This window comes from Rhodnius prolixus, unplaced genomic scaffold (assembly GCF_049639745.1).
Source record: "Rhodnius prolixus isolate KJV_2025 unplaced genomic scaffold, Rpr scaffold_2, whole genome shotgun sequence".
Classification (NCBI taxonomy): Eukaryota; Metazoa; Arthropoda; class Insecta; order Hemiptera; family Reduviidae; genus Rhodnius; species Rhodnius prolixus.
Genome location: NW_027411592.1, coordinates 62497780 through 62523369, shown reverse-complemented (window position 1 = coordinate 62523369; position 25590 = coordinate 62497780). Strand labels below are relative to the sequence as shown.

Genomic DNA, 25590 nt, shown 5'->3' with positions numbered 1-25590 from the left:
TTTTAAAGAGAATACTAGGCACTTGTTCAGTGGGCGTCCTTGCAGCAAAGGCACCCATTACATTATTAAGGTTTACATTTACTATTATTTTGTTTTTTAGAATTTCGCCTCAGTTTTAAAAACATTACAATGTAGTACCTCTTACGATCATGTGTGCATTTGCTAGATTAAGTTATCCCCTTGTTTTTGATAGCAAGTCCAGTGTTCTCAATTTCTCCTAGATTACTTTATTTTTTGTTTTTAATCGAATTGAGAATTTCTTTTTTTATATCCTACTTTTACAAAAGCCGGTTTAGGGTAAGTAAATCATTTCTAGGCGAAAGTAGCTTAACTTATCATTTTAATTGCTATCAAGTTTCTTTAGGAACTTTCTTAGCTTTAGAATCCTTCTCTATTAAATTTGATGTGTTTGTCTTATTAGTGTTTTCTTTCTCTATTAGTTTTGTTTTTTTTGAGGAAAATAATTAAAAACTATATTTATAAATAAAAATCAAATCAATTATATTCAGTGAATGATCAGTGACCCGAATAAGTATTTTGTAACTATGAATAATTGATAGGATTTCAGTTTCACATTAGGTACATTTCTGTTTTTCAAATATTATTGGTTTTAAAATAATAATATTTTGTTTACAGACCCAACTGAATTCATAATTGTTGGGGTATAGAATTTAGCCATGACTGATGGCAGAAAGAGTTTCGTCAACGCCTCTTACCACGGCGTTCCGTGAGAGGGCTACAGCTGAATTATCTGTACTTAATTCAAAACTACATGACAGACTAAAGCAGGATATAGCCAAGTAAGTTGTGTATTTGAAGTATGCTTTTATTTATAACTCAATAAATCAAGGAATGGAAGCAGTTGGTGACACCAGATTGGTTTAAAACAGTTTGGTTTTAATTTCCTTGATAAGCAAAAGAATTGTTCTGTAGCAAATCACTTGTAAGAGATCCACCAAAAGGTGAAGGTCTAATTCATACCTTACTTTGCAAACATTGAAACCTATGAATAAAAGTGTAGAGTGGGATAGGCAAAACTTTGATCTTCAACTTATTACCGGGATGTGGGCGGGCGTTGATCATGCCCCTACTGTTGACCATTGCCTGATGTTGTTTGCTTTAATTTCGTGAACATTTCGTCGATTTCTTGACAAATCTCTCTGCATTGATGCTTACTCAGGTTTTTTAAAATTTTTACTGGATTGCATGACTTGGCCGACCACTATACCGTAACCATGTGTTTTTTTCATTTTGTCTTTGGAAGTGGTTTGGAAGGCAGCTCAATTTTGTACATGTAATGGTCCAGAACGTATCCTATTGTTATGTAGGATCTACTTCTCATTACATTACAATTCTTATCCGAAAAATCCTTTTTCTGTTGCGTAAAAACAAAAGAACAAAAAAGTTCTGTAAAAATGTTGTAGAGCGCTTTATTTTGTCAGGTTTTCCTCATGAAGCTCAGTTTTGTGTCGAAGCATTCCCAATCCATTTTAGAGCTGTTAACTCGTGAACTCAGTGTTACCGTTACCTAATGCCCATTCAAGATTCAACTTGTATTTTCATGTTGCACGGATTTTCGTCCTATTCATTGACTCCTATTACCTGGTCTTGAGCCCGAGCCTTCGCAGCCTCTCAACGTGCTCAATACGATCGCATGTACTTCAATGCTAGAAAGAGCGTATTCACTGACCCTGGTACTCCAGGCACCAAGAAACTTTTTATAAGAAGCTGCAATTTAATGTTATTTCTCTGTGAAAGTTTCAGAGAAGGGAGCTAGACTCTGAGGTTACCCGGGTGATTACTAATACTAATTTTGTGAACAAGATATTGCGAAATCTAAAACTTACACAAATTAGAATCATTTAGATTTTGCTCCAACTAAAATCCCGACTTTAACAGAGCGATTAAAATGATTCCGAGGATTTTCTCTGAACTTTAAGTGGAGATTAAAAATTTCAATTGAATAATTATTCTATTTGGGCATTTTGAATTATCAGTTAAAATTTTATTATTCGTGTGAGACAGTAAGGAATGTAGGAGGTTGATTGCTTCCCTCTAAAGTGGTAATGCGTGGATCTATTTCTCTTAATTAAGGATTAATTGTATGAGTTCAAAAATGTTGAGTTTGAAGAAAATGGCATTTGCGGAAGTGCAATTTTCCTTACGGAAGTGCAATTTTCCTTACGGAAGTGCAATTTTCCTTACGGAAGTGCATTTTTCCTGTAAGATTGTTTTTTTTTTTTTTTATCTCTTTTCAAGTGGATTTAAGAGGATTTCCGGAATGCTGTTATTGGGCTTTCTTTAGAGTATTGTTTTTTTTTTTTGGGGGGGGGGGAATTCTTCAGTTTTGAAAATCTACAGAATATTACTACTTAGAATTGAAAAAATTGAGAGAGAAAGTCAAGTATCCGTGGGCTGCCAATTTTTTTTTATTCATTTTCCAAATGCATTGAACATTTAGCTTGCAGTATCTGTATTTCAGTGTCAATTCAGTTTGTTTATATTTACTTTAGATAACACTAAATATGTCCACTCTAAATTATTATATCAATATGATTGTTTACTTTAGATCTTATATTTTCAGTATTTGTATTTAATGATCTGCTATTTTTCAATTTATTTACTTCTTTTTTCTCTTCGTTTAAAGAAGTCTACTTTATCAATAATTCAAATATATTGCAAGTCTTAACTTCATGATAACGCTAAATTGTTCTTGGAATAGAATTAAAAAAAAAACATTAAACTGTTTTCGGTCTAGCCTTGATTTGATAACCGTTTATGAATATAAATCAATCAATAACTGCAACGCCTATTGTCTTTTAAATTCTTGTCAGTTTCTTTTGTGATTTAAGTGTGACTTAACTGTTAGTTCTGTATATTATTCATTTCCTAGTGTTTCATCAAATTTGGTAAAGTTATTTTTACTATCTGTTATTGAGGTTTCTGAGTATTAGTTTTCACCGGATGTATTCGAATTTGAGACTCACTTGAGTACAGAAAACTAGTAATAGAAATTGTTTTACCTGTAAATGTGGTTGGTTTATGAAACGGAAGTTCAAATATGACTTTAAATTTAAATGTATATGTTGCTTTATATTTCTGTTAATCGTAGAAAATAAAAATTTTCGGACTAGAGTTGGAGTTTGGGAATTCACTCTCCTTTATTCAGGCTACTTTATTAATTTTCCATCATTTGAAAGTTTTGCCCAGTAAAGTTTGGATGGATTTCCAGGGTTATGATAATTTTTCAAATTTGAGTAAAGTTCCAGAGAAGCGTGCCGATAATCTTGGTTTACTTCTCCTGTTACCACAGACTCTTGCTGTCTTTGGATAGCTCCCTTTGGCTATCTGTCAAGTACAATTCGAGGAATATCTCAGTGGTAAGTTTACTGAAATCCCATTCGATTCCCAGGTTCGAGTCCAGTTGTCTTATGTAAGATTTTCCTTTTCAAGGTGCTCACTGTCTTTTGCTCAACAATGCACTGAATGATTTTAAAAGGCCAACATTTTAACTGATTTTAAAAGTAAACAAATAAGTAGAGTCTAGTACTTTTGTTCGAATCTTTATTTTTATTTACTCTTACTTTCAGAACCTGGGATTCTGTAGAAGCTGATTCTATCCAACACTTCTCTTGACAATGTCAATGCAATGATGAAAGCAACCAAACATTTAGTAAAAATGTTAAATTAAAAGTAAATTTGTTTTACATGAATTACTTTTAGAGAAAGTGGTATGTGTGTTTCCCATAGCTTCTTGTCCTCTATCATGAAATGAGCGATCTGATCTACCTTCCCTTAATTCCAACTATTCTCCATTAATTCCTGTTGTACAATTTTTAGTTTTATTTTGAAAATCAATCAGTAGTTATTTTTAAACTTTATTTATAATCGATCTTATTCTTTTTATTAGAAAGCTGTAACATTTATGTAAATTCTTTTAATTATTATCGGAGCAGCTCATTGATAAATATTAAGTAGATTTCTTGGAGTTATTAGGAATTTAATAAGTTAACCCTTCATACTTATCTTTAAATTCCACTTATTATTTTAAATCAACACCATTTATCTTACTATTATTTATTTAAAAGAAATTATCTTTAGTAACATAAATTGTATTGATAGAGATATTATGCGGTAGTTTGGTTTTTCTGTTTCTTTGTGTGTTGATAACAGAGCAGATCTGCTTTAGATATTAGGTTGCTATGTTTATTAGATATCGAGTTGCAAGTGGTTCTATTGTTTTATGAAAGAATAAAAGAATTTAAAGTTTAAGATTACATTTTAGTACTTTAATAAATATTCATAACTGAAGGTTTGGAAAGTGAAGTTGTTAAAACTTGAAGAATTTTCTTATTCCCCTTCTCGTCTGATGTATTGGAGGATTTGTGTCTTTAAAATCTTTTGAATGTGTGTTCTTTTGTTTAAGTTAAGGAAGGGAATAAGATTCTTTAGATTACTATATTTTAGTTTAATCAGATTTTTTTTTGGGGGGGGGCAATGAACCAATGGATTATTATGCCCTCCCATTAATCAGATTTGTTACCTGAGCTCTATCAAATCAATCAAAAGTCAATTTAACGATAATTGAGTGCTGGTTGCTATGACGCTCCATCAACACTAGTATGAACATTTCCTCTCAGACTTGAAATAGCTGTTGCTTCCTCAGTCTAGGCCTTTTTCTTGGAGCAGCAGGGAGGACCAATCCCTCGACATTACAAATGAATAAGCAATAAAAATTCACAGTTTGAAGAATGGGGTTAATTTCTGGATTGTATTTATTATGTTTCATTCACTTATTGTTTGTATTATTTCTGCTTGAACTCCCTGCAGGATTTACTCCGAGTGCCTCTTCTCTGACTTGGAGCTGTTATTCAAATCCGGACGTATACGTACACACAAAAGCCTTTTAGAGACTAGAGCGCCGTCTTTTTATCGTGAACTCTGTCATCATCAGTCTGCTATATATAGAGGTCCACAACTTTCAGAAAGGATCAACGTTGATCTTATTGAATCCTTTATTAGGTGAGGATTTCCATAGGCATGGCTAAATACAACGTCCCTCTAGCTAGTATCACTAGCCGGAAGGAATGGATGCTGCTAAGATTTTATCCGTTTCAGCATGATACTGATCTTTTGTTTTGTTTTAAAATTTGAATTTTTTATCTAAACTTTGTTTTTTCTTGTTTTTATTTTTGTCGAACATGATTTTACACTCATATTTGTATTTTAATAATTTTTTTCATTTGGCTTATTAAAATGGACAATCACTTACAAAAACATTAAAAACCGTCAAGGTAAATAACAATGATTTTCTGCTCCTCGCAAGTCTTCGACAGAGGGAGTAAATCCTTTAAATCCAAGGTCCTCCATTGTTTCGGGGGTTAGGCGTAAGGCCGACAATCCTACCCTGCAATTTAATACCTCTCGAAACATGAGAAGGCTATGGTCCTTCGTGGGTGTTAATGCCAAGAAAGATGAAAAAAAAAAAGATTAACTACTATAGAAAGACAAAGATATCTTCTGGTTGGGTTTGATGATTATTTTGAGGGAAAAAAGTTTCATGACTGGGAAATGATAGAATGGTGGAGGAAGGAATGATAAGCATATTATCTCCAAATCCCAGGATTTTTTGCTTGAAAATAACTTGGGTTATTGGCTTTATGGTCACATTTATGATAGTCATTTCCTTTGGACATTAATATGTAACCAAGACCCTCCAGGAGACCGGATTAAATTTGACGTATTTCAAGTAAGTATGCTTTCAGTAGGACAAACCCAAAGAAAAAACATTTTCAAACTGTTTAATGGCTTTAAAATTAAACATTATCGCACTTCACTATTTGTATTTTGTGTATTTTCTCTTTATCTATCTGCTTTAATATGTGATAATGATTATTTTATTCTTTATGGTGGGAGGGGGGCAGAAAAAAAGTAGAATGTAAATGTTAATTATCGTCCATGCACCTCTGGTTCTGTTTATTTACACACATCCTCTGCTTATCACAATCTTTTACTTTTTTTTTAAATATTATTTAAACTTATTCCAAATTCTGATCAGGTAAGATGATGACAAAGTGACATAATCAAAACTCTTCATTACGGAAGGCTGTAAATATCCTCTCCGTTCGGTTTTTCGCTCTTACCAATCCGTCAGGTGCCTCAACATCTGAGATCGCTTGCTTCTGGAACCTTTTCCAGTGCACTGATGGTTTCAGGACAGTTACAGACTACACGTCCATAACTGGAAAGCGGACTTTACGAAGCTCTATGAGGATGAAACCTTAAGTAAGGTTAGCCAACTGGAATCGAACCTGCGATCTCGCGTTGGAGGCCTTTACCCAAACCCTTTCCTAAAGGATTAGGCTGGAGATTATGCTTGTATTATTGTGTCGCTTTAAGGTCTTGCTGATGGAAAAGGTTTGGTTATACTATTTTTATTATTGAAGGGACCTTTTCTTGAGAGACTTTAATGAAAAAAAAAAATTGATATTCTGCTGGTGAACGATCCAGAAAAGTTGGTCTAGTTGACGGCCATTAGGTCTCACTTACTGAATGATCTACTCAACGTTAATTTATAAATCCAAGAGGCTTGATCTTGGGAAGAAAGAGAGCACTTTCGGGTGGATCTTCAGCTATGTTGTTTGGATACACCGATGGAAGCTGAGGGAATTTGCGCTAAGAAACTTGTTGAGAATTGCTTGAAATCCACAGGGCGATGGTTGAATCAAATGAATTGTAACCTTGGTAGGTTGCATATTATGGGCATAGAGTCCTGTGGGATACAAAAAGAAAGTAATTGTTGCCATTTCCCCACTGGATATTCTTCAACAATGCGTCAAGTGGAAAACACCATTGTACTCCAATCGAGGATAAGTTATCAAGTGGCGATAAATTGCTCTACAAACCTACTTTACTGTTACTTAATTTGTAATCTATCTTTTATATCTTTTTGTGTGAATATCTTTGTGTTTCCATTTTCGCAGTAGTCGTTTAAAAAAAAAATGAAAACCTTACAATTGGTGTATTTAAATAAAAACTGTTATATTTATCGAATAATTGTTTCGACTTTATCGATCTTACGTTCGTCGAGGCCATTCACAGGATCAGATCGGATACCACTTCATAATGTATCCTTCGAATCCCATCTAATTATGTTGTTTGCGGCTGTAGGAACTTGAGAGTTACCTCTCTCAATTCTCCCTGGACGTAAATACATAAAGGCGGTTGGTCAAGTGAAACGTCCAAAGTTGAAGTATTCTTTGCACTCCTCGCGTGGGAAGTTTAGAAAAAAAAAGAAATTGAATATTGTTTTACGCGTAATTTTTCAAAGATGTTTGTGGATAGAACTTAATTTTTTTCTCAACATATTCATTTAATTTTGATTTATTTACCATGGTTGTTATTTTTGTAACATGCACAGTTACGGTTCGTTGTAGTTCGACCTAACCGGATTACAATTCTTTTTCTACTTTCTCCCGAATAATTTCATTGATTTGGAAATGCTAATGCTTTGGTGAATAGATGAATTGAGATTCGTGTAAGAGAAGATTATCATTATTAAGTCGTTAACCCTCGGGATCAATAAACAGAATTGTGGCTGTGCCTTTAGATGGTGATATAAACTAGTTTATATTACTTCAGAAAGTAATATTAGGTGTCTTCTTATTAATTATGATTACTTTTTCCTCTAAGTAAAATCCATATTATTGTCTGGTTGGTTATTTGTCTGATGAAGTTTATTTATTTTTTGTCTTTTCATCTGATCATCAATTACTTGAATTCATTTTATTGAATATTCAGCGATGTACGATCCCATAAAGGGAGAGAATTAGCTTTAGTTGATGTAGTTTCGGTTGACGCCTTATTAGCAGCGATGAATGTAGATCTTTTAGAAGATCGGTTTCATGCTGTTCGTGACTTTTTTTTTTTTAAGTTTCATCACTTTAACGTATTGCTGCTTTACAAAACTTTGTAATGCATGGTGTTTAAGCATGTTTATTATTTTTGTTTCGTTTTTTGATAAATTTTCTTTTTTCTTAACACTGTAACAGTTTTAACACATGTATAATTCATAATTAAGATTTAGCACTGATATTTTTTGTTTGATACAAATTTAGGGAAGTCTACAATCGCAATGTTCTCCGTCACAAGGAAGATGCGGTGGTCGCACAGATAAAGTGTGCGGCCCGAGAACTCGAGCCGGCCACACCGGACTCCGAAGTGTTCGTCACTCCTATAGAAGGATCTCCGTTGGACCCACCGCCAGCTTCACAATTCTGCAAACAACATGCTCCATATCTGTCGGCGAGGAGTGCCCAGAATCTCTACTATTCACTTGTACACGTTGAAGATGAATTAAGTCCACATTCTGCTTCACAGTTTTCATTTGATAAAGAACTCGCCGAACAGGATCTGCTATCAGATTCGTTCAGGTAAACTATACTTCTTTTAGATTATTACGCGGTAAAACGGTCTTAGTGACTTGCGGTGATAGGAAAGATGGTGGATATATTCCCGAAGGCAAGCCAATCGATCCTTCTTCCACAAAACTGATGAGAAAAATACTCACGGGGATACCTCGACCACCACAAAATATTTTCTATTAATTTTGAGATTTTGTAGAAGTGGAATTTAAAATCAAAATAAAAAATGGACTGTCCGTTCCCTCTGCTACTAATGTCCACAACTTCCTTCCCACATTTCTGTCGTGGTAGGATTTGTATGCTACGTCTCACAAAAGTTCAGTTGAAAATTACAAGCTTATAGTCATCTATCTTGCAAAATGCGCATAAACTTCCGGGAGAAATCAAAATAATATCGGCTTTTTCACCATTAGTCGTGCTTGCATGTCTGGGCACGTCAGTGCAGGTAAGTAAAATTCAGATCGGCCTCATCGATGCATTTGTTTCATTCAGCGCCGTCTCCTATGTACGTCAGTGTAAAAATCGCTTCAATACGCATCCAGCGTGACCGAGCCTTTAGTCATAAACCTCCATTTGACCTGTTGTTTCCAGACACTGGACATACTCACCTTACGCACTCTAACTTACTACACACTAATGTATACACTGCATTTATAATGAATTTAAAAGAAGAAATTGCCTCACTGGAATTACATTGGCTTTTTTTTAAATTATTAATTTTTTTTTAACAGGTCCATTTTATTAAAAGAAGAAAACTTGAGAACTAATAAACCATTAACACTTGACTTTAGAAGTCTGGAGGGGGAGGTTGTTAAAGTGAAGAAGAGGCCACTGAAGGTTCTAAACAAACAGGAAACATATGTTATCGGAAATGTGGACATGAACAGGTAGGTGAGCGGACAAACTAAAAATTCAATTCTGAAACATTTATCTTTCTGATTTATTGTAGTAGCTTAAATATTATTAGGAAGCTTCCTGGCTTTTTTTTTTTTTGCTTAATCGTTGAATGTTTCAAGTAGAAGCAAGTGTGAAGACGAAATGAGTATGGGTGAATCGTTGATGGAAGCGGTCTCGTCCGGATATGCAACAGGCGGCAGCCCAAGAGGAGATACCACAGAAGTGGCCACCACCTCGGATGATATACCGCACGATAGATCAGCCGCTTCTTCTTCTGTGTCTTCAGATGGTGGTACCTGGGATGATCAACAAACCTTTGTGGAAAAAGAACCACCTTTGGTAAACTATCACCATTTAAATAAAATAATTACCTTTTACTTGTAAGGTCATTTTTAAAACTTTATTCTTTTTACTAGTGTTTAAGGTAATTTTATCTGACCCACAGTTTTATCGATTATTGAAGAAATAGACGAAGCAAAAGAGCCTCCATTCTAGCTTGTGGCTGCAAACATGAAAGAGTACCTCTTTACTCGAATGGATTGTTCACTTCATCGACAGTGGAGGCAATGCTTTGCTGTAAACTTCGTACGACTTTGTACATTTCTTACCACTTAATTTTATGACCTGTTTCTTACCATTTTCTAGAAAATATCGTTTGAGGCCGTACTCAAGGAAGGTTTGGGATAGGCTCTCTACCAACTATAATGTTGGCACAATTCAATATTTGAGTTAGATCCTTGAGGACAGTAGTCAGAGGAAGTTGTGTGTGGTTCTCTCTTGACTTTTTGTTTCTCTAATAAACTTGACACTTTTATTGATTATTATTTTTTTAAAAATAAATTGTTCTCCTTTTCACAGTTGATGGCAGATTCGGAAGGGAAGGAGATAGCAAGTGTGCTTTCGCCGCCAGAACTAGTAAACAAGCATACCGATGGGATATCATCCGTTACGGCCATCGAGACAGTGAAGGAAAAACCAGAACACTGTCTAGAGCAACCCCATACTCCAACTACAGCGAAACAAGGGAATTTTTTTATAGATGCATCAACATTACGCGATGAAAATGAACTATACACTAGCACACTGACCACAACTATTCACACTGACATCAAGACTTCTACTATCTCAACCACCGACGAAAATACTATGGTTTTTAATAGCTACAGTGAACCTTTAACCACCGGAAAAGTGATAAAACTACAAACTACAGGGGAAGAGAAATTTGCAGAAGAACTGGTGCAGCAGGAAATAGAGACAAATCTAAGTGAAATGGAAATTGTTGATGAAGGAAATTTGATAAAAAATAAGTCTGATTTAGATTTAAGCAACAATATAGTCGATAAAAATAGTACAAATGAAGCAAAACTAATAGAACAAGTATTAGATGTAAACAAAGACTTAGTTGTCGAAGGGACAACAACAATACCGCAACTGGAGCAAGATGTAGCCATTCCAGAGAATGAGATCAAGCCCACTCTGACGAGAAGAAATACATTTGAGCTGGAATTGAACGAAGAACAAAAAGCTCGTTTGAAAGAGGAGTACGAAAGGTCGAATGGTATGTAACAGTAACTTGGCTTAAAATGGTATAATTTTATACGTAATTGACTTGGGTTTCTGTAAATGATCTTAAGAGGAAGTATTAACGTTGGCTCAACTTTCGCTGGAAATACTGCGGTGATTTTTTTAAGGTTTCGCCTGAAATCCGTCAAACGGAAGTGCGGTTGTATTGAAGAATTTGTTTAGTTTCTTGCAATCATCTTGCAAATGGCTCCAAGATTTGTACATATTTTCTACACTACGAACATATGTACAGACCTATTATTTTTAAAAATTAATTAAAAACATATTTAAAATTTTTTCTCAAGTAAGTTTATTTAGGAGGGTTTATGGAAAATCTCGAATCTTCATTTTTCTTCCAAAGTACCCCATCAATACAAATTACTGTGTTACTACCTACCTAAATTTTTAGAGCATTAAAAGCATTGATAGAACTAAATTGAAAACATTAAGTAAAATCAATGGAATTGATTTTATTGTACTTTACGTTTTATTTATTGCAAGTTCCAACTTCCAAGATTTGCATAAAACAATGACAAAGCTCGTTAACTACCGGTGTGTTTTTGTGATTTCCTGGTAGTTAAAAAATATAACCTATAAAAGACCTAAGTATGAAGTGGTGCTGAAAGGTCTTCCTTAAGGTTTCTTATTTTTGTATTAACTGGCAGCAGAGCCATTCAGGCACCCCACTATAAATCAACTGAATAACCCGGTTCATCCCCACCATTAAAACTAAATAACTCACTTAAGAAAACAGGGATGTGTAACCTGGTTCCAAACTAATCAGAGATAAATCCCTATAACAGGGCTTTTATTAACCACCTCCCTAGGTTTTATGTATTTATTTTTTGGGTAGTTCGTAGCAGCACTGCAATATTATAATAATAACCTGTCCAATTTATCTATATTGTTATACAAATTCTTAATGTTTCTTGTCTAGGTTTCAGTGATATAAGTGGCACTGATTTTGATATAACAACCATTGAGAATGAGAAGAATAAGGCTTACAATATAGTACAAACTGATAAAATAATTACTAACACCAGATTAATTGTTAACAAAGCTGAAGTTGGTGACGATGCGCATTCACCGGACTCATTGAACAATGACTTTCCCTACGAATCTTACTCAGTTATGGCTAAAGAAGAAGAAATCATCAGCGAGATGAACATGATTGTGGACTCGTCCTATGGGAAAGGACATGCCAATGATCTCTTAAGACAATCAGCGTTGCCACCAAGTGGTGAGTTTGTTTTTATTGATTTAAAATTTGTCTATCACTATTTGTAAGAAGAGGTATACGAACACGCCACATTTTCGAAATAGGAGATGCGTGAAATGGGTTAAACTGAACTATTGTTTTTATGTAAACTTTCTTCCCTTAGTAACAATGTTATGTATGGTTGTTTTGTTGTGAAATTAGACAATACCAAAGATTCGGCCAGTCCAAGCAAAGCACTAACACTTAATGATAGTCATCAGCAACAGCCGCTCAACAGTTCAGCTGTCTCTGATCTTTCAAACAGTTCCGGACCTAACAGTTCGCTGTCGGCCAGTTGTCTGTCGTCTTCAAGACGTGAGGCAGAATCCACTGACGAGACTACAGCTTCTCCGAGAGGAGCCAGCGATAAGCATAGTGACCCTTGTACCACCACTGCAGCTGTCTTTACTGACAGTAGAATTGAGTCCAGACCAATACTGTCAGGAATGTCAGATTTATCTGATTACTCTTTGTCAGCCAGTCCTGTCATGTCTCGAAGGAGGCCGGAGAGTGATGCACCCATTCTTTCAGGAGGTTTTGAAGGCGCCCCTCCTAGACCACCGCAACATACTAGAAAGCCTAAGGTATGTTCCTGCGGAAATGATAGTTCCTCTAAAGGCTTATTCTTAAAGAATGCAAGAATTGTGTAAGCTAAATATACCTACAGTTTTTTTTTTTTTTAAATTAAATGTATGTATAATTTTCAGTTAAAGGCGACCAGTTCGATGAATACATCCTGGGTAGTTGATATGAGTGATTCTGGCAAGTCCCCACCTCTTGATCTTCAGGCGCAAGAACGATACACCAAGTCCAGCACTTCTGGAATGGGTTTCTTTGTACCGTTGGACGATCCATATCCATCGATAGACAGCGTGACTAGTAACAGTTCAGAACGTAGTGAACGCAAGTATACAGTTTCAGAGAGGAATTCTTCTTCATCGTGTGGCTTTTATATTGATCTCAAAAATGACTTTGAATCTAATGGTTCAGATTGTGAATCCATTGGACAACACAGACCTAACGCAAAAGATATTAATAGCGCACAACTACAAGAGAAGAAGCTGTTTCCACTTTTCATAGATATTGGGGTTTCCAACGGTAAGGATTCACCGCGTAGTAAACCTGGATCGCCTTTTTTGCCAAACAAGAGGAAAGGACCTTCGTTGGTGGACAGGATGTCGGTTAAACAGCTCGATAAGAAGAGCACTTCTACCAGTTCGGATTCAGGTCTGGACTGTGCAGAACAAAATGACGTAATCAAAAGTAAAATTTTTGATTCATCTTTGGACCAAGGCGTTTCAGATTGTTCTACGAATGATTCAGCCTGTTCTACAAAAAGGCAAAGTTTCTTTATGTTCATAGAGGCCAATGAATCCCCAGTTACTAGACGTAGGACTTTGCCGTCCGGCATGAGACATTCCGCTAATCGGCATTCATGGAACAATGAAAAGAAGTTCACCTTGGACCAGCACGCTCCCGCAATCAAAGAACACAAAAGATCGAGCAGTATATCGTATGATGAGACTGTGAATAAGTTGGAATTGGAAAAATCTGGCCCGGCTTCAATTGACGAAGTGGGCTTGAAGAGGGAAAAGAAGAAGATGCAGTCCTCATGGCACGGCCAGGTTAAAGCCAGCAGTGAGCTATCTAGAATTATAGCAAACGGAGCAAAGCATGAGTATGATCGGGCAAAGGAACAACGCAAAAGTCTCGAAAACGCTGACGAATCTGTTGAAAAAATTGAAGAACTAAGCTGCAGTATTAAAAGTGATGAAACGTATGATGTATCTAATGCAACTTCCAGTAAAGATGATAGAACTTTTGTAGTAGATGATGTCTCCAAAGCTGTGAATATCAGTAGTAACGATTTAGAGTTGTCAACGCCGAGCCACGATGTTATTAGCGATCTCTCGAAGGATGATACTGAGACTGATCCAGCCGCACCTGAGCCAAAGTCCACCAGCTCTAACGCTACTAACAAGTCGGCCGGATCTAACGACAATGATTTAACGCCCAAACTATGCGAACATTCGACATCGCAACCTGTTCTGGCTGTTGAACGGGAGCCTCCAGTTTCTTTTGTAAAACTCTCGGACATGGATAAAGAACCAGCAAAGAAAACCACTTGGACTGTAGGAGCCGAAGGAAAAAGTTCTCGTATGAGTAGAAGTATTCCAGAAGGTTCTTGGTTAGAGTCTAAAATGTTAGCAAATTCTGCTTCAAGTAGATCTCTAAGCAGGCTATTTCCACATCTCTATCCGCAGAAAGCACAGGACTCTGATCCGGACCAGTCTCCACAGAGCAGTATGCAGAGCAGTGTTATAGATCCGTCACCAATGGGTAGGTTAATCGTTTCTTAATTGAATGTTTAAGAAGAATTTTAAATTATTATTGGAAGTTATTTGTAGCTCAGGTGTCGCCGATTTTTGAAATTATTTGGAGTAATTTCCTTCAGACCATTTCAAATTACCATTTAAGCAAGTAGTTGAGAATAAAGTTCAATTCAGTTCAGTGAATTCAGCAAAATATTATTTTTACGACCGAAATATCAAGTTTTCGATAATATATTGCTTTACATGACGAGAGACCATTTTTCAGAGTCTCTCCGTGAAACAACAACTGTTTTTCAGATGAAATATTTCGGGTGAGCCTGTATATCGCTCATGATCTAGAGGGAGTTGCTTAGATTGACTGGCTGAGCTGATGTCAATAAGTTTTTGTTTCAGTTAGGGTGTTCCTCCTTAAAGTTATCCGATTTTTTTGGGAATCTCTGAATTTTGGGTGGATAAAGTCTAGGACAGGAATTTAATCTGTGTTAATGTTTTTCTCTTTGCGAAGTAATGTGGAAAATTTATTTTAAATTTTTAATATCAATTTTGAATTAACATGTGTTGGATATTGAATAATATTAAATAACTAAATTCTATTTATAAAATATAGAAATGAGTACAGAAGGCTCAGTATCTAGCGGTGGAGGAGGTGGAAACGGTGGCGCGCCATGTTCCAGGCTTGGCGAGGACTTACTCAGAATGTTCTTAGATGAGATTTCGCCGGATGTTACCGTAGATGTGGGCGGCCGAAGGATTAAAGCTCATAAATGTATCCTGTCTTCAAGATGTCAGTATTTTGCTGGAATGCTCAGCGGTGGGTGGGTTGAGAGCGCTGGAAATGTTATTTCCTTACAGGGGTAAATTTCTTTTTTTTTTTTTTTCCGGAAGTAGACGATATTAATAATGTTGCAAAACTTAAGACTTACTGGTAATTTGTTGTTTTTTTTCAGATTCTCTTATAATGCCGTCCACTTTGCGCTGTGCCATATATACAGCGGTGCCTCCAACATTCCGGACACGATCAATATTGTAGAACTAGCCACTTTAGCAGACATGTTATGTCTAGAAGGTTTAAAGGAGGTTATAATGTATACATTAAAGGTAATAGTTTTCTTTGAAAGACTTCCGATGTAATCTGTAGACATGATTTTTAATAACCATTAAAATGCTATTTTTTGTTTTTAGGTAAAATACTGTCATTTCTTTCATAAGCCTTGTTCAGGCTGTACAGTCGGCGTACTAGAATGTTTGCCTTTGGCTGCCGCCTATGGACTTGATGAAATCTACAGAAAAAGTTTGCGTTGGATAACTAGGCATTTTGTGCGAGTATGGCCCACTAAAGAGTTTGCAGCGCTGCCAAAAGAACTACAGGACAAGTGTTACCGTCAACATGTGGTGAACATGGCCGCAGACAATGTATTGCACACTATATTGGGCTGTGAAAGTTTGGAAGCCACTGTACCAAATGTACGCAGAGCCCAGTCCGTATTAGCGCTTAGTACTAAATTACACGAAGTTGCTGTTAAATATTTAACTCAACATTTTGCTGCTGTGATTACTAGTGATGCGTAAGTATTAAGGAAATGTTAATTAAATAGTTTTCTGCACAGTGACTTTTCTGTAATAAATCTGTTTAAATTTAGTTTTATGACAATCGGCAAAGAAGACGCTTGGACGGTCACTCGTTTAGAGGAAACTCTGTTAAGCGCTTCGAGAAATCTCTCGCCAGATCAGGCGTGTCAGTCCTATCGTAAGCTTAAAGCGGTTATCGCTAACATCAGCGCAACCTGCCAGGAAACTTGTGAAATGGCGTGGAAGGTGGTAAGTCTTAATTTATATTTCATTCTCTGAAACTACCACGATAAATCAGTCTAATTTTACAATAAGAATCCTGTTGGTCTGACCAAGAAATGGGATTATCCTATCGGGCATATTAAGTATTTTTTGGGAACGCTTAGGATGAGATAAAATGAAAAATATTTCTTAAACGAACTATATCGGATTTAAATCATTTTTATCAATTAATTTTTTTGACAGATCTTGAGATTTGCCCGAAACATAGAATTTTAAAGAAAATTTGTATACCTAGGCCCCAGCCACCTATTACAGCTTATATTATAACATCGTCAAGTTTATTCATCTGTTTTATTTATCTCTAACAGGAATTCATAGATTTGTTGGGTCAGCTGGAAACTACTGTGGAGGATTGTCTTGTGAGGCAAGCGGGTCGTGCAGCTAGGACAACTTCTTGGTCACAGATGGATCTTGCTTTACGAAGAAGGATTCAGGAGATTGCTTGCTTGGTGTTCGCACCAGGTCCTAGAACGACCATCACTTCTAGTTCTACAACACCGAGGGTAATTATTTTAATTGTGTGTTCAGTGTTTTTTGTTTTTTGTTTTGTTTTTAATACAACTTCTGAGTGTTGCCAAATAAATAGCACTAGCTAATTTTGCTGAACAGGCTTGCCAACTTAGTTTTTTTTTTCACTTTTTTGTTTTTGTTTTTTTTCTTCTTAAACCATAGACGGAATCGAAAACATCTCGTGGTAATGACTCTGTTATAAAGGCTAGATCGATACCGACCAGTCAAGCAAGTAAACGTTCGACCGTCAACACGTCTTCTACGTCTGCAGCTATTTCTAGTTCTGCTCAGCCAAGTAGACCACAGTCTGCTAGCAATCAGTTGTGTTCGTCATTACCCAAACCAAAGGTGAACGCCAAGCTTGCTCAGGTCTGTGTGTTGTTGTTTATTTGCTTTTAATGTTGTAGTAAATTTTAGACTCAAAGAGGGAATGATTTTATGAGTTAAAGAAGTTGTGATTCCATTCACACACTAAACTGAAAGCCGGGGCAATTCCGTAGGTTTATTCCTCCTTATTTCAAAATACGTATTTCAATCTTCCTTCTCTCAAAAATTATATGATCAAGAAGGAGGGTAAAACGTATTTATCATTTTCTTTGACTGTATTGAAATTAGAGCTAGTATTTAAATAAGTTACGTCAATATATTGGGAAATTTTTGTCCCGAGCATGTCAGATGAAACCGTGTTTTCATGGTAGTACAACGAAATAAATAGTAAAGCTGCACTATCTTAATACAAAGCTCTACTCTGCAAATTTCAGATTTCCTACAGATATAAGTCACGATATAAGTATTTTTCTATAAGAACCTGCACAGGATCGAAGTGGGGATTCTCCTCTATGCCCTCAGTGTACCTGCAAAGAAGATATAGACCATAAGCACAGCTTGAAGTATCCTTCTTTAGTGAATGATGAAGGCGAAGCCCCAATCACATCGGATTCGCTCACTGCAAGTATTAAATACTGGACTACGAAGAATAATGTGGCATCCTTGCCAGTTTAGTAGACTAAACGTAAGAAATGAAGAATTCAAATCCCAATCGAAGTATGGTTCAGGGGGGACTATGTTGAGAATAGAACCTCCAAGATACCAAGTGCCCTATAGGACACTTACGGCTTGGTTAGGCGACTTACGGCTTGGTTAGGCGTTGTGAACTTGCCTGAAATCCTGCGCAGTTACCAGCTTTTGAAGGAGGTTATACCATTTCTTTGAAGAGGATGGGTATTTGAATACTAGGGAATCCCAGTTAGGATGGTGAGTTGGCATATTTTAGGGAGGTTACCTCTAAAACGAGCTCTCACAATTCTTGCTAAAACTTCTCTAGGAAACCAGTAGGGGCCAGTTTGGTCGCATTGCAGTAAACCCTGTTGTAAAACTCTTCCCTAAAAATGTTCTAAAATTAATTTTCGGTGGAACCGATTTCAAGTAAAAGTTATAGGTCTAACTGTGCATCACTGTACTGCGTTCAATAGGATCGCAGGATTCCTTTTTTTAGAAAATAAAACAAAAATGCATCCATTTGTGCGTCTTTCTAAAGCACCACACGTTAGCACAAGATTAGAGATAATAAACTTACATATTTTCACTATCAGTGCCCCATTGCTGTTTTCACATCTTTGAACAAATCTTTTACACGCTTTTTGAAAATTTTATTAATTACTTTTGGTTTTCTTCATTTAACGCGAATATTGATGTGTTTTTATGTGGTCTGTACTCTAGGCAATGTATGTTTGTAGTACAATCTGTGGATAATCTGGATTTTAAGTACCAAACCTCTAGTAAAGCCCTTTAGAACTCTGAATCAGTAAACCTTCCAACCCAATATTGATGTTAAATTGTGTAGTGGACTTGATGCAGTAATAGTTTATTATTAAAATTATAACAAAATTATTCCTTCTTTTCAATGATTCTAATGAGTATTGATCAAGTAACTTTGTGAGTAATAGAAAACTGTGTGGTTTGAAAACAGCTTTATTAGAATTATTTTTCAGCTTTAGTCTAGTTCATGTTAACATTAATTTGGTGCGTAAAAGATAATGTTAGTATTTAAGAAAGCCGTGATTGTCTGGCTTGAGTCTTTTTCTATTTAAATGCTCTACAAAATAAAGCTTCTTCAATCAAAACCCTTTATCAGAAAATGATTTTTACTTCTTGTTAATGCGCATAAAGAAAATATTGTGATAAAATCTTTAAGGAAATTGAGTTTTCACCAACAAAATCGGGTGTGAGACAATCGTAATACTGGAAATTATTGTCAGTGACGTATCATAAATTTTCACCAAAGATATGTATAAATACTTTTTATAGGGTTTTTGCTAGGTAACTGTTTATCGTTTCTGCAGTTTTTTATATACATCTAACTGTATATATTATAACTAGACTTCATTAAACATTCCTTACCACATTTTAATTCCACTTTCTCTTCAATAACTATTATAGTTCTAATCTGCAAAAATTATCAAACGGAACTATCATGAACTTAGAGAAAAATATCTTATCCTCCACATTTTAGGCCCTCGTTTGTCCTTTTTTTTTAGGCAAAAGGGTTTGATATTAATTTTGGGACGTAAATGGAAATCCTATTTCATGAAGCGAAATTATCTTCCCAAATAATCCTCTTTCTCTTCTAATTGTACAAGTACTTTGTAACTGTCATTGGAATGTTCACTTTCAAGTAAAATAAATCCTAATAAAGTAACAGCCCTGTGTAACAATGCACCAACCGATCTCACAGGCAGATTGTGATGGTATTTTCAGACTTCGGGGTTGTCACCATAGTTGGAGTGCGGATTAGATTTTAAACGCTTTTTCGTACTCAGGGTTACCAAAACTAGTATTTATTTTTAAAACTTAATTTGGAACTAGGTTACGCTATTAGTTCTCCTTGGTAAAGGAATGAAAGCAGTCAGAATGTTATATCCAAGAGAATTTAAAGCTATTCACTGTCGTTTTTAAATATGCTGATACTACAGGTGCTAAATAATGAAAAGCAAACTTTTAACCGCTGTTTTCTACCAAATTGTACTTCCTGATGGAATTGTTGACTGTTATAAAACTTGAATTAGTCGATTCTTATAAAATTCTTCCGTATTTGTACAAATGTACGATATATTAAGTTGATTATATATCGAATTAGGTAAAATCGCGATACATGGATCCTAGGCCAGTGCGTAGGGAAGCTGCTGAATCACAGTTTCCAACATCAGTGAGCGCAGCCGCAAAATCTACCAGCAGTTTACCACGGCGACCAAGTTCTGGGAAAACTGTCTCGTCGTCGGATTCATCTAGAACTTCTTCACCAGCAACAAACAGCAGGGTAATCAGACCTAGGCCAACAACGGCGGGCGGTTCAACAAAGTCGTCTACTGTCGGTAGAGACGTCGGAACAAGAAGTGGTTCTGAAAGAGCTACTTCAAGTCTGCCTGGTAGAGGAGAGCCTAGAGTTAAATCTAGTGAAAGTGTTGCTGAAGATGGACATAGGGTAAGTCTTTGATGAACTTTTTCATACGTCTATTATAATGTTACGATAATTATCGTAGCATTATTTGTCGACAAATGGTTTTTCAAAATAATCTGTCAGAGTTTATTTGTTAAGATTTATTCTGCTAACAGTCCACGACACAAAACGTTTTGTTTTCATGTTTTAGAAGAACGAATCCTCTAAGGAAAATAATAAATTTCCTTCAGTGAACATTGATAAACTACCCCTGCACTATACCACGCAGCACACAATTTAACACAGTCCCGAATTTTTCTTTTTCTTTTATGTTTTTGTGTATAATTGCTTTAATTTTTGATGTGTTTTGTCTTTTTTATTTCAAATTGGCATTTTTTTTTGTAACTTATTCTTTATTCAGTCTTTAAACCTCATTATTGAAAGATAACCGTTTTACGTGACATATTGTCTGCTTACAGACTTGATTACTTATTAAAATTCCTTCATGTACGAACGTCGGTATTAAATACATATTTACATTCCAGGTAGCTCGGCCAAGAGCTACAACTCGCCTGGATGGGACAAAGTCCTCGCCAACATTGCCTTCAAAGAGACAAAGCCATGGGGGTTCACCTTCGTTAGGTAAGAGCCCGGCAACGAATTCTTCAGCTTCGCCGAGCCTCAGACACCGGGCACCACCTCCTTCAGCGGTAACTCCTGCCGAAAGTGGAACAGCAATTAGTACATCGGGGGCCAAACAACAGTCCACCTTGAAGAGGACAACTACATTCCGAGTAGCCAGTAAAACTACTAAGGCTTCTGCGGCTAAACAGGCTGCTCCAAGGGAGTACTCTAACAGAAGTACAGCTGCAGCTCGATCACTATCGTCACAACAACAATCGACCACGACTGTAAGAACTCGACCTACTCTGAATCCAGTTAGATCGAGTACTTTCTCTAAAGAAGATTCATCACTGCCGCCGCCTGATCGTCAGAAAAATTAAAAAAAAAAAAAAAAAGAAAAAAATAAGGTATGTTTCGTTTATTTAAACAAGCACCTGACTTGATTTCATTCCTCGAGGAATAAATATCAACCTGGAACTGATAGGATTACATACCGTCCATTCCTCATTTTCAGCCTTCTCTGACCAAAAATATAAAAAAACAGATTCTAGTTTACTTTCACTCAAAAAATGAAATTTTTAAAAAATATATATTAATTTCGGTTAAAAATTAACTTTTAAACAAATTGAGAAGTAAAAGCGATTAATTGTTCACAATACATTTGCTCCAGCTAAAAAAGTGCGCGTTATTTTCACAAATTAAACAAATTAAAAATTTTCATAAACAAATTTTATGCCTACTTTCAGTTTTTACAACTTGAACAAAAATCACGTTCGTTCTTACTATTTATTTTTGGAATTAACCAATAGTTTTATTTAGCAAACCTAAATTACAATAAATAAGAATTATAGTTTTATTTCTCAATTAAAGATGAAGTAGTTTGGACTACCGAGGTCTTGAAAGCATACCGGAATATTCTACTTCTTCAGGGAGATCGTCAACCGGTTTCAGTGAGTGGTCCTCCATTCTATGCTATTAGACGTTTTCTGTAATGAGTTCAATCCTTCTAAAGTTATTTTAAAGTTTTTATATTCAATTTGCGTTTATTTAATAAAGGCTCGTCATATTTTTTTAACATAGTTTTGTTAAACGGCATGATGATTGGATGTAGATCATTTGTGACTTCCCAGATAAACGTGTCCGTTAATAATCGGACCTTGGTAATTTAACGGGACCATCAACATTTTCTTTTATCCAGCCTCCTAAATCACCTCTCTTTATAATGGTTTACAAAGATTTTATCCATCATAACAAGGCTCTTGGTTTATTTTCATTCTGCCCAGTTTTAGATTTCAAAAAGATTGATCCATTAAGTTTTCTTAATAGAGAAATTTTTGTCTTTCACCCTTTTAAATTACATTCTGTGAAACTGTTAAATTCACTATCGAGATTATCCAATAGAATAAAGGGTGTTTAGCACCTTGAGTTTACAAACGTCGAATAAAAGAAATAATATTTCCCATTCTATTGGATTTTATGTATGCAATCATTTTTTTAAATCAAATTCATACTTATTTTTTCTATGTAATTTTTAAGGAAATAAGCCTTCGATGATTTAATACGGAAGTTACATTTAGTTTTTTTTGAGGAGTGAAACTTGTTTTCCCTATTTCTTTTAGAATGAAGCACTAATTTTCTTAGAACTATATTTTAGATTGCATATCTAAATTCAGGTTACAGCTTTTGATGTCGGGCACCACTATTTCGCTCTCTCGTTAGAGTGGACCTTCATTTCCGTATTCTAAATGCTACCATATATTATTCTGTTCCAAATATTTACGCATTTTGCTCATATAAAAACACACTTTTTTTTGTGTGTGGGCGTGCATGTATAATTTCGAAATAAATAAGTCGAATAGAAACAATTGGATACACATAAATATAATTTGGTACCTGATAGGAACTCCCTAAAATTCGCTGGGCCCTGGGTAAATCTAAAATTACAATAAAATGGTAAATGATTAATTTTTTTCATTCTTGGTTTGTGAAAAGATTTGAAATGAAAACAAAATTTTTGTACCATCTACTAAAATTTGACTAGTTCTTTAATCGTTAGACTATTTTGTCATCAAATCACGTTTTTCATGTAAAATTAGATACAACTTTTTTGGAATATCATCGATGAGCCTAGATAGATGTTTTTTTGTAAACGTTCTGTTAATATCGTACTCTTTGGAATTGTAATAAAATTCTCAAAGTAATTATTTTTGAAAGAATTTTTAACCACAATGCAAGTTAAGTCATTTAAATGGATAAACATCAGCAATGTTCTGGAAACACAGCGAAAAAAAAATACAAGTTACATCTATGTAACTTGTCCATTTTATTCCTAAAAACATTCCAGATCCAAAACCGTTTTAAGTTTCTTACTTTAATAGTTTCTCTGTAATGATGACCTTCGTAACATTAAATAAGAAATTGGCAAAATAAATAACTAATAACAATATTTTCTCAAAACCTACGTAAACATCTTTTAAGCACATAACTTGGAGCAGTAACCTCACTTGCGCGGAGAGATAGCCCTCATAAGATTAGTGCGGAAGGTAAAATTCATTACGTGAAGAAGTACATTTTTCAACAACGTTTTTCTCCACTACCTTAGAAAAAAAGTAAATTGTGAATTTGACTAAAAATTTGCTATATTAATTTTAAAGTAACACATATACTACGTTAAAACTTCTCTATGGATCTCTTGAATTTCTAATAAAATAATTCGGATTTTGAAATTCTCTTTTTTTCATCTCATTAAAGTAAATTCTAATATTTCTTTAAACCTAAGAAACATTAAACATTAAAAATAGTACGCTTTATGCAAAAAGAATATATATAGAGCTACTAAAATTAAATTAAATTGGAATGTAAAAAGAAAAGAAAATAATAATAATCAAAAAATACTCGAATCGACTTGAAATTATTATTCTGCATACAAAATATCGATTTTTTTTGCAATAATCGAATTTAATTTCCAAATTTGATGATCGATTGAAGAAAAAAAAATAAGGCTAAATAGGCTTAGTTAAAAGTGCATTAGATGATTAATTGTTTTATATATCTAAATATATTTATTGAATTTACGGAATGGAATAAATCAATAAAAATGTGAAAACAGAATATGTACGCTTATAAAATTGTTTCGTTTGTTTTGTAAAAAAACATACGACTTAACAATAAATGTACTCTAAATGTCCTCTATTTTCATGTATTATGTTCGCATTTAATCATTTATATTCTTAGTATTATATGTATTTAGTATTATTTATTTCTATTTTTCTATATCGGTTCCAGGCCAGTCGTCCATTTGTTATAAAGATTGTTTTCCTGTACATTTGTACTTAATTAGTGATTCTCTTTTTGTTTTTGTATTATTCGTATAAGTTTTCTTACAATTTGGTTTAGATAAACATTTTTTTTTTGTGTGACTAGTCACTGTGCCATGAGTATATAAACATTATGTTTGACACTTTGTATCTTCCGAGCGTTAGTTTTTATATTTTAGCTTTATTAAAAGGGGGTGTGTTTTGGTGAGAGGCGACCTACCCGGTTAGGAACCACCTTGGAATAATATTCCAGCTAGAAACGTATATAATGGTTTAATCTACATTTCAGGTATCCCATTTCTCGCGGCTATCTCGCTGGAATACTACGAATTTCGCCAAGAATTCCTTGTTTAATTCAGCTATTCACCTTGGCCGAATGGTGTAGGTCCGACTTTTTAAGACGGCCACAACAAGTGAACTGGCTTTCGAACTCTTTCTCAAGATTCTCACTCTTTTTGTTAATTATTGAACTTTTTCGTTTGATGAAGTGTGGTTTGTCCACTTTCCGTACCTGTCTTTTATTTCTGAATATTCAGACAGTTTTTGCGCTCGTTTCATTTTTAGAATTTTTATTTACAACCACCATGTTTCGGCTTCATGTAGCAGCATTATTATCGCCGTCGACCACAGGGCTAATAAATGAGATGCTTTGTGTTTATCGTTATAAAAATACTAGTCCACTGGACTTGGTTTCGCTTTTGATCAATTATTCAAGTCCCTTCTTGGATATTTCAAATTCTAGCCACCACTGATTTCATTAAAAGAAAAAAATCTTTAGATTTCTTTCCAAACATGGGTAACCAAATTGATTCTGGAAGATCGCCAAAACACCACCTTAATTAAATGCCTCCTACATATTTATTTGAGTAATTCCTGCGGTTTATATTATTTTTTTTTTGTATGTGTACTTTTTTATTTATAAAATTATTAATCTACATATATCATTAGTTGTTTTGCTTTATGTAGAATTCATGAATGAAAATAGAAGAATTCTCTCTGGTTAAATGTAATATGTGTATCTGTATAAAACACACATAATATGTTTCAAATTAAGTTCGAGTAAAGGTTATTTATAAGCTAAGTTATGTTGGTTTGTTTGTTAATGTGAAAAGTAGTTGATTAAAAACCTAAACTTAGCAAAGAATAAAATATCTCCAAAGATTTTACCATAGGCATCGGTGAACTGTCCAGTTACTGTTTAAAGCAAAAAGTAAAAAATTAAATTAGAAAATTTTAAAACAATAAACATTTAACAAAAATAGCGGTAGAAGAATAATCGAAATATGTTTTAGCTTTATAAACAAGGGTGCTGAATATCAATATAAATAAATATTATATTAAAACAAATAGAGAGATATTGTTATGAAAAACAAATTTA

At 34.8% G+C, this 25590-nt stretch overlaps 1 protein-coding gene across 10 annotated transcripts; it reads left to right on the top strand.

Moving 5' to 3' along the window:
• The first annotated feature begins 31 nt into the window (after nucleotides 1-31).
• LOC141450119 (uncharacterized) lies at nucleotides 32-21301 on the top strand. 10 transcript variants are annotated; one of them, XM_074120195.1, is made up of 18 exons: nucleotides 32-70; nucleotides 637-800; nucleotides 4831-5022; nucleotides 8118-8432; nucleotides 9155-9310; nucleotides 9440-9659; nucleotides 10179-10878; nucleotides 11821-12123; nucleotides 12304-12725; nucleotides 12849-14481; nucleotides 15082-15328; nucleotides 15422-15572; nucleotides 15657-16039; nucleotides 16115-16292; nucleotides 16634-16828; nucleotides 16998-17204; nucleotides 19972-20316; nucleotides 20817-21301. In XM_074120195.1, the coding sequence occupies exons 2-18, from the start codon at nucleotides 685-687 to the stop codon at nucleotides 21273-21275; spliced, it is 6222 nt and encodes a 2073-aa protein (XP_073976296.1). In that variant the 5' UTR covers nucleotides 32-70; nucleotides 637-684; the 3' UTR covers nucleotides 21276-21301. The 10 variants fall into 10 exon arrangements, with proteins under 10 accessions (XP_073976296.1, XP_073976301.1, XP_073976300.1 ...); XM_074120198.1 differs by lacking the exon at nucleotides 32-70 and adding an exon at nucleotides 152-297 and having other exon boundaries at nucleotides 17040-17204; XM_074120197.1 differs by lacking the exon at nucleotides 32-70 and adding an exon at nucleotides 152-297 and having other exon boundaries at nucleotides 16998-17183.
• Nucleotides 21302-25590: the final 4289 nt, after the last annotated feature.